The 14,618-nt window shown below is 37.2% G+C and overlaps 2 protein-coding genes across 12 annotated transcripts in view; both read left to right on the top strand.

Moving 5' to 3' along the window:
- Positions 1-6,914, top strand: part of LOC113684320 (mucin-like protein) — a 37,253-nt gene extending 30,339 nt beyond the window's left edge. For all 11 annotated transcript variants that reach the window (XM_089199278.1, XM_089199283.1, XM_089199281.1 and 8 more), the window contains 8 exons: positions 275-397; positions 903-1,025; positions 1,326-1,454; positions 1,911-2,039; positions 2,434-2,537; positions 4,977-5,092; positions 5,539-5,904; positions 6,418-6,914. In XM_089199278.1, the coding sequence (XP_089055404.1) occupies positions 275-397; positions 903-1,025; positions 1,326-1,454; positions 1,911-2,039; positions 2,434-2,537; positions 4,977-5,092; positions 5,539-5,904; positions 6,418-6,538 (1,211 nt within the window). In that variant the 3' untranslated portion in view covers positions 6,539-6,914. The remainder of the gene's footprint in view (positions 1-274; positions 398-902; positions 1,026-1,325; positions 1,455-1,910; positions 2,040-2,433; positions 2,538-4,976; positions 5,093-5,538; positions 5,905-6,417) is intronic.
- A 1,683-nt stretch (positions 6,915-8,597) lies between these two features.
- The window catches only part of LOC113684328 (uncharacterized), a 6,310-nt gene continuing 289 nt past the window's right edge, over positions 8,598-14,618 (top strand). The window contains exons 1-6 of the mRNA XM_027201677.2: positions 8,598-8,893; positions 11,694-11,801; positions 12,281-12,526; positions 12,735-12,767; positions 13,143-13,284; positions 13,855-14,618. The exon at positions 13,855-14,618 is cut by the window's right edge and continues 289 nt beyond it. Coding sequence (XP_027057478.2) covers positions 8,848-8,893; positions 11,694-11,801; positions 12,281-12,526; positions 12,735-12,767; positions 13,143-13,284; positions 13,855-13,981 — 702 coding nt within the window. The 5' untranslated portion in view covers positions 8,598-8,847 and the 3' untranslated portion in view covers positions 13,982-14,618. The remainder of the gene's footprint in view (positions 8,894-11,693; positions 11,802-12,280; positions 12,527-12,734; positions 12,768-13,142; positions 13,285-13,854) is intronic.

Consider the following 14,618-nt stretch of genomic DNA (forward strand, 5'->3'; position numbering starts at 1 on the left):
CCCAAAACACGAAGCTGTTCAGACTATAAATTACATTCTATGAAAAATCTATTTAAAGCACGCCCTCTCTTTGGTAATAAGAAGGGCTTTCCTTCTAATGTTTGCAGTATATAATTCACAGGCGAAGAGTCGTTTTGGCGGATATTCTGAAGATAAAATATCATCGTTGTCATGCTCAATAGCACCATCAATAGTATTATTATTAACTTTTTCCCTACAAAACAGAGTTTTGCAACGGTAACAACTGATAATGAGTACCATTTATTTCTCTTAGATATTAATGAATGCCTTCCGACTAATGACTGTATGCAGAAATGCAATAATAGTGTGGGAAGTTATAACTGTTCATGTGACGAATATTTTAAAACTGACCCAACTGATTGGAGGAAGTGTGTTGGTAAGTGGTTCATTTCTGAGGACTAAAAATATAGCTATTCATTGTTTATGCGAATGCCAACAGGTAAGGACTTATTTTCCGGGGAAGTTTTTTTCTTTTAGGCAGGAAATGTGCTCACTAACCACGTATGCTTATCATATAACATTGAATGGTAACAGAAATGTCTGTGTTATCAAACGGAAAAGTTGATAGCTTAGTTCCCTAGCTATAGCAACGTCGTAAATACGCGCAGTCCTCTTCTACTAAAGAAATAAAGAGGAATCCAGCCAATTCAAGCAAGAGGAGGACCTTTATACGAATACTCCACGTAGTACATTCTCCAGAGCCGTGAAATAATTTATTTTTAAAATTCTGTCAAAATAAAGGATTACAGGATAAACTTGAAATTTAAGGAGTTAAAAAAGATGACTATCATTCTTCACAATTTCCTTTCGCCAAACCAAAATAACAGCAATGACATGCCTGACTTCTTACCTGTATTATTTCCGATGACTTTCTCTCACAGCTAAAGACCCATGTATTTCTGGTCATGGCTGCAGTCATGTTTGCTTTAAGGGAAGCAGCGGGAGAGCAACTTGTGCTTGTTATGCTAATTTCGAGCTGCAAAGTGATGGAAAGACATGTAAAGGTATCTTTAAGATCTTTTATTCATTGAACATCTCTGGAACTAAAATGATGAAAATGGCTTCATAATCGAGGAACTTTAGGATTAACAATGTTCAATTTTGTCTCAATCGAGCCAGTTATTGCTTAATTTCCTCTAATTTACATTATGTAATATGCATGCTTTGTTTCACCTGCTATGCAAGTCTGGACACGTATGAAAAAGGCGCTGTGGCTCATTTCTGTCATTAGAAAATGTAAGCACTTCCAACAAATACATTTGTTTCCTATTGCTAAGTTATTATTTTTTTCTATCTCTGTATAGACATCAATGAATGTGATCCAGCTAAAGAGCTCCATCGTTGCAGTCAGACTTGTATAAATACCGAAGGAAGTTATAACTGTTCGTGTACGGAAGGTTATGAGTTGAAGAAAGACGGCTATGAGTGTGAAGGTAATTGTTCGCACTCTGCGACTTACCCATATCAGATTGAACATGATTCGCTGTCACCACTTCTGCCAGTAGGTTCCTCGCCTCTGCTTCGTATCATGTATACCTTAAACTTTCCTTGATCAAATATCGATCCTTTACAGCAACTGCTATACATTTCTTGTTATTTTTGTTCTTTGAATTTGTTGTTAAATCAAAAGATATCCCTCAATTGCTATTTTTCTTTCTTTCCATTAGCTTTCTGCTCGAAAATGTATTGAAACTGTGAAGAGAAATTCATCTTCGGTCACTCTTAGGAGCGAAAGGCGGATTGAGTTATTCCTACTATACCCGCTTTAAGGCTCACCAGTTCATTAAGGTTATCTCTTACAGGTGTTTTCCGCTTTACTCAATTACGATCACACATAAATGGGTCCTTTATTTGAATTGCTAATAATTTCATCACGATTTTTTACCAAGATATCAATGAATGTCTGAATGATGACTTGTACAGTTGCACGGATGATTTCCACAAGTGCGTCAACACTCGGGGCTCTTACAAGTGTGAATGTGAGCAAGACTTGTACTTCATTGATGGAAAATGCCAAGGTAACTAATTGCTATTTAGAAAGAGACATACTTTCTCCTCTCTAAGAGAAAGATCTTAACGCAATACATATCTGACCACCGGATTTTGGAAGGACTGCATAATGTATAAACAAGAACCTATATCTGGCTATCCTCTCTCTATTTGAATGAACTCTCTTAGATTTTATTGCATTGGACTCAAGTATTGAGAACTGGGGAGTGACACCTCCTCAGTTCTGGCTCTGGTATGTGCAGTCACATGATGCGTTTATACAAATTGTACATGAACTAGAATTACACGACAGAAGAATCGAGATATGTAGTTTAAGAGGCTAGATCAGCTTAAATTAGGACACAAATTACCTGAATTTGCCCATTTATTCAATTTATCGTACAATTTTTTGTAACCATCTAGGTTTGGAGAAAGGTCGTCCAGCCCCTAAACAACCACCACCTAAACCAAAAAACGCATCAGAATACGAAAAGGAACAGGCTGTTCAGTTTTCAATTCCAAGTAGGGTGGGTAACTCTACTTGTTCGACAACGATATCATAATCAAGAAGTCGCAAGGAAAACACAATACACAAGATGTGTGTAAATCACACTTTATAATGAAGTTCAGTTATAACGCGTGCTGCCATAGGTTGTGAACTCGAAGGGTGACCGAAGAATTTGAGTGAACATCTCAAAGAGCTCGCTCTGATATCCTTTAAGATGCGTTGATTGGAAGGCCACATCAGTCAGAGCAGCCGAGTTTTACGGCGCTGGCATCACGAGCAATCTTCATGTTCCTGTGGATTCGGCTGTCGTCCATTTATAAACACACGCTCTAAGTAGTTTGTTTTCTTACTGTCATGTGAAAAAAAACTTGCGTGTTTTTATGAACCACAATTTGGCCGGATTTTACAGAACAATTAACTTTCGAATTCTGTAGATATATGAAAATCACATATGTGCACTGCGGTGAAGAAAAAGCAGAAGTGTTTACTCGCCTTCGGCCAGTGCTTCTCCGCACTTCCCGCGTTTTCTTAAAAATTTCCGCGTGCTTATGCAACTCAACAATACACTCGGCGCCATTTTTAGTTCTTTAATATCTTGTCGTCACTGTCGTTCGCTTTGTATAGGTAATCACATGGTTTCGAGTGCAATTTGGAATAAGTAAGCACAAGTAAGTTTTTTCAAAGACTATCAAAATTGCACGAGCCCGTAGGGCAAGTGCAATTTGCGGTCTTTGAAAAAATTAACAAGAGCTTATTTATTCCACATTGCACGAGAAAACTCACGTGATTACGTATTAATAATATACATGAAAAAATACGAGATAGCTCATCACAATTATGCAAAAGCAAAGCGCGCACGTTAAGTGCAAAAATAGTTTATCACATAAACTGCCGATTTTGGCCGTTTACCTGAAAGACTTCTTCTGTCAGTAAGGACAAAGTCAGTAAATGAGAATTTTGTAAATTGAAAATTACAACCATTGTTGGTTTTCTAATCATGATTCAACGCAATTTTCCATCTTAAGAGTTAGCGCCAACGCACTCTACGATTGTTATTCGGGTATTGTCGATTCATTTATTTTCATTCATCAATGAAGTTGGCTTTTCTTGTCAGTAAAGGGCTATTGTGTTTATATGATAAACAAAATAAGACATGGTTGCTTGTAGATATGGAATTTCTCTTCTTGTGTTCAACTCGACATCTCACTCGTTCGCTACGCTCACTCGTGAGCTATCGAGTTAAACACTCGAAGAGAAATTCCATATCTACGCGCGCCATGTATTATTCTCTATTTATTCAAACCTTTCGTTCGGTCAAAACAACTGCGTACGATCAAAACACAAGTATACAATGATATTTTCACATCTTTAAGGCGCAAAAAAGTTCAAAGTCCGGCCAAACAGTTCAAGGAATTGTTCAGTCTGTGTTCGAATCCCTTTCAATGAAATGGAATCGTCGTTTCTGAGGTTTAACCATGTTTGTTTTTAATTTCGGCGTAGGATCACTCGAGCAAGTGCTAAGGTGGGTCCGCTCGTAATTCTTGATTTCCTTGGCAATTCCCCTCTCTAAACACCACTTTTTCCAAACTGACAACCAAAAAAGAGTGCTTTTTACAGTGTTTTCAATGTTAAAGCTGTTGTCCAGCTGCTGTATTGTTGTTGCGGTGGCGAAAAAAAACCTACTTAAAACGCCGGCCATTGTTTCGCTCGAAAATTTTCAGCGTATCCAAATGTTGCGACATCCAAGGCCGCATTTGATTGGCTATCTGTGAGTTGCTTTGATTATCGACTAATCAGAATGTCTGGTTTGTTACTTCTTTGCACTGAATTAAACCTCTTCTGCACTGAATTACCTGAAAACTGCATTTATCTTAACCAATCAGAGATGAGTAATTTTTTTTATGTATCTTATTAGGAAATGAAGTTTGTATTGAAAATTGAAAGTAATGCGTGAGGAATTTGACGGATTCTTAATTATAAAACAAATAAAGGAGCCTTGACTGTGATCTGTTCTGTTTAAAGCAGTTAAGAAGCGGCTAGAGGACTCAAGAATCGAGACTAAGTCTTGTGTTTCTCTCCACATTTCTTTCGTGCTCTAGCTGCTTCCTGCGTGCTTTACTACTGAACAGAGCATAGTCAAGGCTTCTCTGTTTGTTAATTCAAAGCACTCTGCTGAAAGGTCTCAAATGGTCGAAATAGAAATGGGCATCCGTACTTGGGTGTAGTTGTGTAGTTTCTTATGAGAGTTGACGGGGACCAGGCAGTGCGACATTTTATTCTCATCGCTAAAAGGTTCAAGTTGCAAATAGGCAGTTACTCGAACAAAACTCTTCCAAATGACACCAGCACAAAGTTCTCAGTGCTATTGATTAGAGTTAAGAAAGGATTAGTTTGTTTTCATTTATAGGGCTCTTTCTGAACAAAACATTATCATCACTATCCACGTTTGCTTTGGCAGGCTGAATGGGATTTTAACAGAGACAAGTCTTTTAAAGAGGTTTTGGCGAGAGTCGCATCAGATTTCTGCAGTAAGAACAGGACAAAATGTGGACTTAAAAATTCACGACGGAATAGGTAAGTGTTACGTGTGTCTAAGGTTTAATTTTTTTTTATTGTTGCTGGTTTCGTTTGTTTTATTGGTTTTTGGTTTGTTTGGTTCTGTCCGCTTTCCCTTTATATCTTTTCTTTTCTTGCTTCTATTATTATTATCATCTAGAACTCATCATACAAATAAATTAAAATCATAATCCTACAAACATATTCTTGGTAAAAAGATCTTTTTGATATTGTTGATATTAAAGAAATTATCATCTTTATTCTTCTTCGTAAACATTGTGCTTAAAAAAGGAGAAAGGATAAGATGCTGCGTGAAAACAAGTGACAAAATTACTATTATTATTTATGGTTATTATCATCGTTATCTACTTTTTAATTCATTTTTTGTTTGTCTAGTTTTGGTTTGCTAACGTTAACGTGCTAACATATTTCAATCTTATTCGTTTGCTCTTTTCTCTTTCCAGACGTTCTCTTTACGACATTTACACGGCTGACGAAGTTCATCTTTTGCCTGGTTACCCCAAGAACTCATCAGACTCTCTCCAGGTAGCATTTTACGTAAAGCAGCCTGCTGGTGGTTTCATCGGAAATAACTCAGTTCTTCATCGTGACACCTTGGTCGACATTGTAATAGCTTACAAGAGTGACATCGAGAAAGCCATTGGAGCCAACATCACTGATATAGAGACTTTATTCAAACCCAGCACAACTACTGAGTCACCAACAGCGGGACCAGCTGAGCCAGCAGACGATGATTGGAAATGGATTGTTATTGGTGTAGTTATTGGTGTGGTTGTCATCATCATCCTAATTGGTTTGCTAATATTCTGGTAAGATATCATTTCTATAAATTTGAAATCACTTCCTCTAAGTTGCAAAGACAGGTTCCTTAACCCATCACGCGGCTTGAATATAATCAAAGGATAATGCCCGAGGCAGAATCTTAGTGTGGCTTCTAGGGTGACTATGAGATTTTGTGGAGAATCTCTTGCCTAAAGGCTATACCTCATGAAACGCTATTGAGCTAGAAAGGTTTGATTTGTCCTTCAACACTTTGGATTAAGAATAAAAATCTTATCACGAAAACAAAAGTTGATGAATGTTTAACACGAGCTTAGGAGGAAAAAGATCTAAGTTCCCCTATAAAAACCCAAAATTAACACTTTCTGATTTCCACCATTGACTTATGAGGAACTCAACGACGTGCTGAAAACACTTTAACATGCCTATTGACAACAAAAATTAAGTTTAAAAATTGTTTGTATAATCCTTCCTATAAGTGCATACGTGAAGGAGTTACATCTTACCTTCAGTACGTTAACATTTAAAATATTTGATTTTAGCATGAGGAAAAGAAAACGTGATGTGAAACCTATAACAGACCCTTCTCAGGAGGGTATTGCTGCACAACAGTCAGGACTGAAGAAGGAAAACAGTTTTGAGAGTGGTTCCCACTCAGCATAATTTGTTGTTCAAAACGCAATCCTGTTTTGTCGGTTAATCTGTTTTGCGCCGACGACCGTTAAGAGTGTATAACATTGCGAGTAAATAGAGGGCTATGTTACAGTGTGTTAATGACACAGCTCGTTAAATTTTTTTCTCCTTTTTAGAAACGAGTTAACCTCGTTTGTATCAGTTTTCTTCTTAGAGCAATGTAAGCTGTCGTATTCTGCGTGTTTTCAAATTCATTTGGTGCAAACTGAAAGACGTTAAAACAGCCAGAATTCTATAAGTGACAAATATTTCATTTAAACTTCAGTTATGTCTAATGGTCAATACTCAATGTAATTAAAACAATGTGTGTGATATACCAAAAGGATAAAAACACCCACAAAAGTAATTAGATTTGTATGTGAACGCAGACAGGTTTGCTACTCTCTCTATACAGCTGGTGTTAGTGTTATTGAATTAAATTAATCTTGACATTTGATATTGATTAATCCCTATTGACACCAGCAAAACATGGTTTGTTAAGCTAGTTTTTACTGTATGAAAATTATAAACAGAGAACTGAAAAACTTAATTTTCCGTAGGATTCAAGTACTTACTAACTTGCATTTCCAATGTGCTACATTTTAAGTCAATAAATATTAGGTCAAATAGTTTCTACGAAGAAAAAAATTAAACTATGTTTAACAAAACAACTTTAAAACATTTTTAAGTTAAGGTGTGAATTGGGTAAAGTCCACAAACACAAGCATCACATCAAGTCTGTAGGTATATGAACAAGCATTAAGTCAAGTCGTCTCGATTAAGGCTGAGTGACCTCGCTCCTCAATGTAATCACATCGTCTTTAGACTCATTGTCCCCCTCCACTTCCCCTTAAGCCATGTGATCCCCCTCAAACTCTTCCCCCCCCCCCTCTCCCAGGCGATAAATAATGACTTTACTGGTCCCTAAGCGAACTATTTTTTGACCTTAATCCAAACTATATCAAAATTCTCGAACGTGATTGGTTATCACCACCAAAAAAATTTTATGAGCACTAGTTGGACAATATACGTGTCATGCTTGTAATAGGACAGTTAAAGGGACAGTTAGCGAATGATGTATGTGTAAGTGGACAGAACAGGTCATGTGCGCGTGCTGTTGTCTCGCGTTTTCCCGAGTTAATCATGTTAATTACTCGTATGATTACAGACCGAATTCGCTCGGTCCTATTACCATTATTAATTATTTTTCTTTTTTTTATGAAAACGTATAACTATGTCTAGTTCCATTCTCACATTTTGTCATACTTTTGATTAATTGGTTCAATTCTGTCTACAACTTTACTCGTGATTAACAAATCGGACTCCTCACGGTCGTCCGATTTTGTAAATCACTCGTATGATTAGAGACCGGATTGGACTCCACTTGGTCCTATTAATTGCCAATATTTATCCCTGCGCAAGGAAAAAAAAAGCAGGGCAAACTACACGACAACAGCATTGACAAGCATTGGCCTGCAACAGTATTTTAAATTTTTTTCCCTGAAATTCGATTATTTAACACATTTTTAGCCAACCATAACGAACGTTTTAAGCATTGTATTTTGCGTTCTTGCATGTAACTTATCAATAAAGTTTTGATTTGTTTCCACAAGCCGTCTGCTAGTGCCTTCGTCGTGTTATAGAACAAATCACTTAATGAATGGTCCTTTGGAGAATACCATATTGTTTCCCTCGAATTTCAAGCATTAAGACTCTTGGAAAACGAAATAAAGTATCCTTTGCTACCAGTTGCCAAGTCTTTGATTAAACACGTGTCCTCGATGCACCAGGAGATCCCTCGTGATGAGAAACTGAACGAAATAATTCTGGCTTTATTAAAATACTTAATACGTCCTAAATATCTCCAGTAATCTCTCTCAGAAAAACCTGCAATCTAATTTTTTTTTATATCTATCATATAAAAAAAGTCACGAAACAAGTAACTAATTTGTTCTTTTTAACCTCTTGGCACTGGTTGGGAATTTTTCCCTTTAATCGGTCCAAATTCCAATCACGCGTACTTCACGCCCGAGGAAAAACGAAACGAAAAGAAAAAACTTTTTTTTAAAAAAAGGGAAAGCATTTATTAGTCAAAATAGAGTATTTGGAAAGGAGTCGTCATACTTGTCACGTGCAATCACCTAAACGATCACACTTTGTTATCGACCTTTACATGGGTCCACCGGTGGTTGTCGCCCGGATCATCAGCAATAAACGTGTCTCGGTTGACCAGAGACTTAAACGCCGACCGAACATTTAAATAGCCATACCCGTATGAAATTGAGTCTCTCCAGGGCAACATGCGAGCGGCTGAAGTTTCATTTCTTCTCCCAGTTTTATTGCTGGGTAAGTATCCTCTTTTTATGGATCAGTTGTATTCGCTAGTCTTCAGACTTGGCTCGTTGAAAAAGGCACGTTTGTTTTGTTAAATTGAGAGGGACGTCATTGAAGTTAAGTTTATCTTAATTCTGCGTGAATGACTCATCCGTTTGAAAAAGTGCTGCATGTGATCAACCTCGTGTCATGCATTTGCTTCTTTTTTAAAGTACGTCAATTTCCGGCCATTCAACATTGTCGTCTACACATGAAACATTTTCTCTTAAAAACAGTTCATTTATTTACCTTAGGTCTGAGCAAACCTCGACAACCGTCTCTCAGTATCTTTTGAATAATAAATATTACAGCTCATAACGTTACTCAGTTTCCATCCAACACTTGATTCAAATGATACTGTTAAAAAGTGGAGTAAAGTGATTAGTACGGTTTTAGTAAATCTAAGCGGGCCACATTCTCACTAACTGATACAGGACGTGAAACGGAAGAGGTAAATTTAATTAATTTTGGAAAGAGTTGTAGAGTTCGTGCTTCTCAACTTTTTCCACCTACGCAAGGACATACCAGTCCAATTTCTGGCCATCAATGTCCTGCAAATTTTGTTTTGAAAGATATGCTCGCCTTGAGATGCTTTTTCGTTATGGCTAGTGAATGCAGAGCAGCGGAGCGACAAAACTTTGGGTTTCCACGGAAGTGAAGAAGAACTAGGGTACAACGAGCAGCACCATTTTTAACAACTGATTCATGCTTAGCGCGCGTGTATCGAGGTTCGGATACACGCGGGAAGTTTGGAGAGCAAAAGAGAAGCGTAAGAGTTGTTCGAGGCGAAACCGAGAGCAAATTTAGCTTCCTGAGTGCTCTCCAAACTTCCCAAGTGTATTCATTCTTCGATACACGCATAAAAACATAAACCCAATTTTTTTATATTCTATTATTCTTTTATAGAAGAGTTTCAATTAAGAGAATATCAACCGATATTCTCTTGGTTTCAATACAATTGTGTCGCGTTTATCAAGTAATCGCGTAGTACCCGAAAATCATGGACCAAGAGAAAGTTTGAGAAAAGAGCGTTATGTAAAGAAATGCTGAATATGCTGTGTAGATACGAAAAACCAACGAATTTCATGCATGTACAAGACCCGCGAAATAAATTTACTTCAATCATTGTTTACTAGAACCGTACGACTTGAAAAAAAAAATGTCCTGCTGGAAAATACGTTTAGAGCATATTAACAAATTCAAAATGAATTTTACCGTTCAGAAAGGAGCGTAAACGTCGCCGAAAGAGCAAGCTCAGTTTCCTTTTTCCAGCCATAATTTGTATCGCATGCATCTAGGATTGAATAATCGTTCTCTCCAAAGCTAATTTTGTCGCTTGAAAGAGCTACATTTACAGGCAAATTTTTTTTCGAATGGGGTATTTCTTAATATGTTAATTGTATACTTTGAGCTCCAAGAAGTCTATCCCAAGCTGGTTTGAACGGAAAACATTCTTACACATTTTGAAACCTCGTAGTATAACTGAATGGTGACTTTGCATGCAGCCGAAATGAAATTAAAAGCGTCATGTTAGAAAGGATGATACTATCGCAGCAGGAAGAACAGCTGGTTACCTTCAAAATTTCAGGATGCCTTGGCAATTTTGCGTCGAAATTTCAATGTGCTAAAAGGACTTTTGGTTACAAAAGTTGACCTTTGAAGTGGTTTAGAGTCGCCATGACATTGATTCCTCCGCTCTCTACCGCACAGCAAAACATTTGTAAACGTGCACAACGCTTCAGGATAAGCTTGAAGTTTTCTTATTTGAACTGAATGCTCGAATCGTTAAATTTGTAGTTCGTAACTCGAGCATTCGGGGTGAGAAAATGATTTCAGGATACCCAAACAAAATCTGACCTTGATCACTTGCTTTGCTCGGTTCCAGACAAACAAAACACTTGAACAAGCTGTACACAACGTTTCTGCGTGTCGATATGCTGAGACTAAACATGCTTGAATACTTGTATCGAAGGTATTGTACCCTTAAACATCTCTTAGATCGGAAATCATCGTATCTCGTGCAAATATCTAGTTCCGACTGCGTAAATTACATAGCGTTGAATTTTCATTCGGTCGCGAAGCTTCGCTCTTGTCAAGTGATTCAAGTTTTGTCGTTTTGGCTGTCGGAAGTAACATTAACTTCCGGTCGTCTAAATTCGAGGAAAATTTGAGAGTTAAAGCCAATTTAGTAAGCTCACACATCATTACTGAAAAGAGGAAAATTTAATAATGAGTTGATTTCATTCGCGTTTGTAGAATACGATTAAGATTATAGCCAACTTACATCCAACGCTCATGGAATAGTAAATGTGTAAAAGATTCTATGTTGGTGTGCGTCATTTCATGCATGGCGTCGAAATCAGTGTGGCAAGAACGAAAAGTGGCATGCGAGGCGCAGCTGAGTGTATTAGGACCAACATTACAATGACAAAAAAAGCTCGTGTTTTAGAATGAATAGCACCATAAAATGACCCATCTTCGAGACAGTTTGGTTACTGTCTGATGAAAAGCAAATGCGTTCAATGATCTTCAAAGGTCTTTTCATCACGAAGAATACTCAGTAGTAGTCGCGCTCACAACACAAAGAAAGCTCACGAAAAACCATAATGCTTTGGGACCTTCGTGAGCTTTTTTTAGGCTGAATATCCTCATCTTTATTGTCTTGAATCAAAAGTCAGTGTAACAGCAGGAAAATCACGATTTGCCTAATCAATTTAGCCTACGGTGGTTTATCAATTCAAGGTATAAATTTTCGGAAATTCCTTTTTTTTAGTTTTTCCAAGATCTTATCATGTATGCGGCACAACCAGCATTGCATTCACCACAGCGAATGTTTCACTCACCACTACTCAAGCTCCTGCAACACAAAGTCTTTCAGCAGGTATGGAACAAATCTTTTCATTAATCTTCCTCTGAATCAACAGCCCAAAGCTAGTCTCACTGTGTAACAGTCATTTACCGATTCAACCCACATCTATTTTACATGCACTACAAGTGCATGACTGGTCCAAGAGAATAGTGCCCTTTCTATGCAGTCATCACAATTTAGCCTCTCTGTATTCACAAATGCATATGAGTAAAAAAGTAAAGAGCTTTTCTGTCATGCAAGACTGTGTCACCCCGGTTTAAGCCAAACAAAGGACCAAAAGACGATAACGCAGTTACAAATACATTTTGTCATTAGATTATATATAATGCAGAAAACAAAGTAGATATACTCTTGAAAACAACGCAAAAAACCGAGCGTTACTTTCGCATCATAAAGTTGTCATTTCCGTTGATTTGTAAATACTAGCTAAGATAACAAGGTTTTCCTATCATGTTAAGTCCAATCTCTTCATTTTATTCTGTCTTTCGCAGCTTTAAAAGTGTTCCTTTCGGAGAATGCTTCAATTTCCAAAAGCTCAACTCCAAGCCATGTTCAGAACGCAACTGTCTTCTCAAGCCTCTCTGCTTTAATCTTCCCAAGTTTTTCCAGTTTGTCGATCACTGGATCGCTGAGTACCACACGGAAAAGGAGTCCAACTCTATCGCCACTAGCTTCATCAACGAGTAAGCGTGCAGTTGTCTCTTCGCCTGTCAGTAAGAAGATTTCAGCGTCAAAGAGTAATTACATAATGTTTTTCTCCCTGTCGGTGGAATTAATGAGATTAATATAGTGATTCAATATCAAAAAAAGAGCCGATTGATTGTGTATGTGTGTTGCTTTGGCCTTCCACGCCTTCTTTGTGGTATCGTTCATTATTTTCATTCCAAATAACGCCTTTATGCTCTTAAATGACATTGTTCTGATGAATCTAATTATCCACTCCAGCTGTTACGAGCTCCGCGATGTCTGCGTCAATCGGTAAGTTGCATACATTCATTAATTTTCTTCTTTTCAAATTTAGGGGATCACAATCTTGTTTCCTTCGGTAAATAAGTTAAGCAAACCTAGTTTAGGCTATGGCCTCGGGTGGAACTTAAGACCTTTCTCACACTTTTTCCCAAAACTGAGACCTACTGGCCTGTGAATAACATATGTATATATATATATATAGATAGATAGATAGATAGATAGATAGATAGATAGATAGATAGATAGATAGATAGATAGATAGATAGATATACGAGAGACTTGTAGCCTAAAGGATCAGTTGTTTCATGGAATACAAAACAAATCAATGAATGATAAAGTTCCTTTTGTTTTTAATCCAATCATTCAAATTTACCAAAAATGTAGGTTTGAAGGAAAACAGGACCGTCACAGTTACCGGGTCACCACCAACAGGACCGGTTGAAACAAGCAACAATGATTGGAAATGGGCTTTGATTGGTGTCTGTTGTTTGGTGGTCATTGTCACAATTGCTGGGATTGTATATTGGTAAGATATCGTCTGTTTCTATCTAATCGATTCATTCGTCTAATTATTTCTTAGAAAAATGAAATTATGACTTCTTTTTTCTATAATAAACTGTAATTAACTTATCATACTTCGTTTCTTTTTTGGAGTTTGATCAGTTACTTAGTTAACACCATTTCGCTACTGATTGCACAAATACAGTAGGAAACAAAAGTCATCGTAAATTTGCCTTTCTCCCTAATCATGTAGTTTATTTAGCTCAGTCGATGGTACCTGGCCTTAATTATTTTTTTTAGACTTTTTCCACTGCGAGTACGTTAATTCTAATTAATCGATGAAGTAGACCACCTCTTTTTAAATTTGTTTAGAACGTTCGCGTTGACCCTGAATATTAACTAGGAAAAACACCCGGGAAACAGCAAACGCTTCTCGTTTTTAACTCAATAGCGAAAGATTTGTCACCCTAAAAGCGAATGAGCTTTTGTGATGTACTCAACAAATTAAAAATGAACACCCGCCAAAACAAAATCCACCAGATGCGTTCAGTTTTGTAGTAATATGATGTGTTGTTTGCATTTCTCTTAACTTTAGGAGAAATAAAAAGTCCCACGCGAAACTATCGTCACAAGATGCAAACTCTCAAGTAGGAGTGGTTATGAAAAGTCACCGTCTGCAGTCGGACGAGGAACATGAAAATGGCTCAGAGAACGAAAGTTAATTGGAGTCTGTTTAGTTTAATTATCCGCTAAAATAGGGTAAACTAAGAGGTACTCTTGTCTTAAAACCGATTTAATCCTCCTAATCTGAAGCTAAAGGTGGTGAAAGGTTGGAAAGACGATCACTGTATAGCTAAACAAAGAAAGGATAAATTCAGCCTCTACTGAACACCACTAAGAAGGTCTTAATGAAGGGGTGGCTCTCATGGCTAATGATTAAAGTTTTGATCAATTAATGGTTAACAGTTAATATCTTTCCATTGTGTCACCAGAAAAAAATTTTCATAATTAAATTTTTTGCGACTAACGGGGAGTGATTTTACGCCTAATAAATGGTTAACAGTTAATATATTTTCATTGTGTCACCAGAAAAAGAATTTTATAATTAAATTTTTTGCGACTAACGGTGAATGATTTTACGCCTAACAGCTAAATTTGTTTTGGCCGATTTACGGCTAACGGTTAACCCCAGTGAGACTCTCCAATAAGTTTTGGCTGCGAATCTCACTTAAAAAACCATTTAGTATTCTTCAACACACGACTTGAACTCTTAAAAATATAAAGCTACTCATGTTATCGGTTACATTTATTTTGGGTGTGACGTCATCAGAATTGACCGTTTGTAGCGTTCTAGAGCAT

This window comes from Pocillopora damicornis, chromosome 3 (assembly GCF_964200805.1).
Source record: "Pocillopora damicornis chromosome 3, jaPocDami1.2, whole genome shotgun sequence".
NCBI lineage: Eukaryota > Metazoa > Cnidaria > Anthozoa > Scleractinia > Pocilloporidae > Pocillopora > Pocillopora damicornis.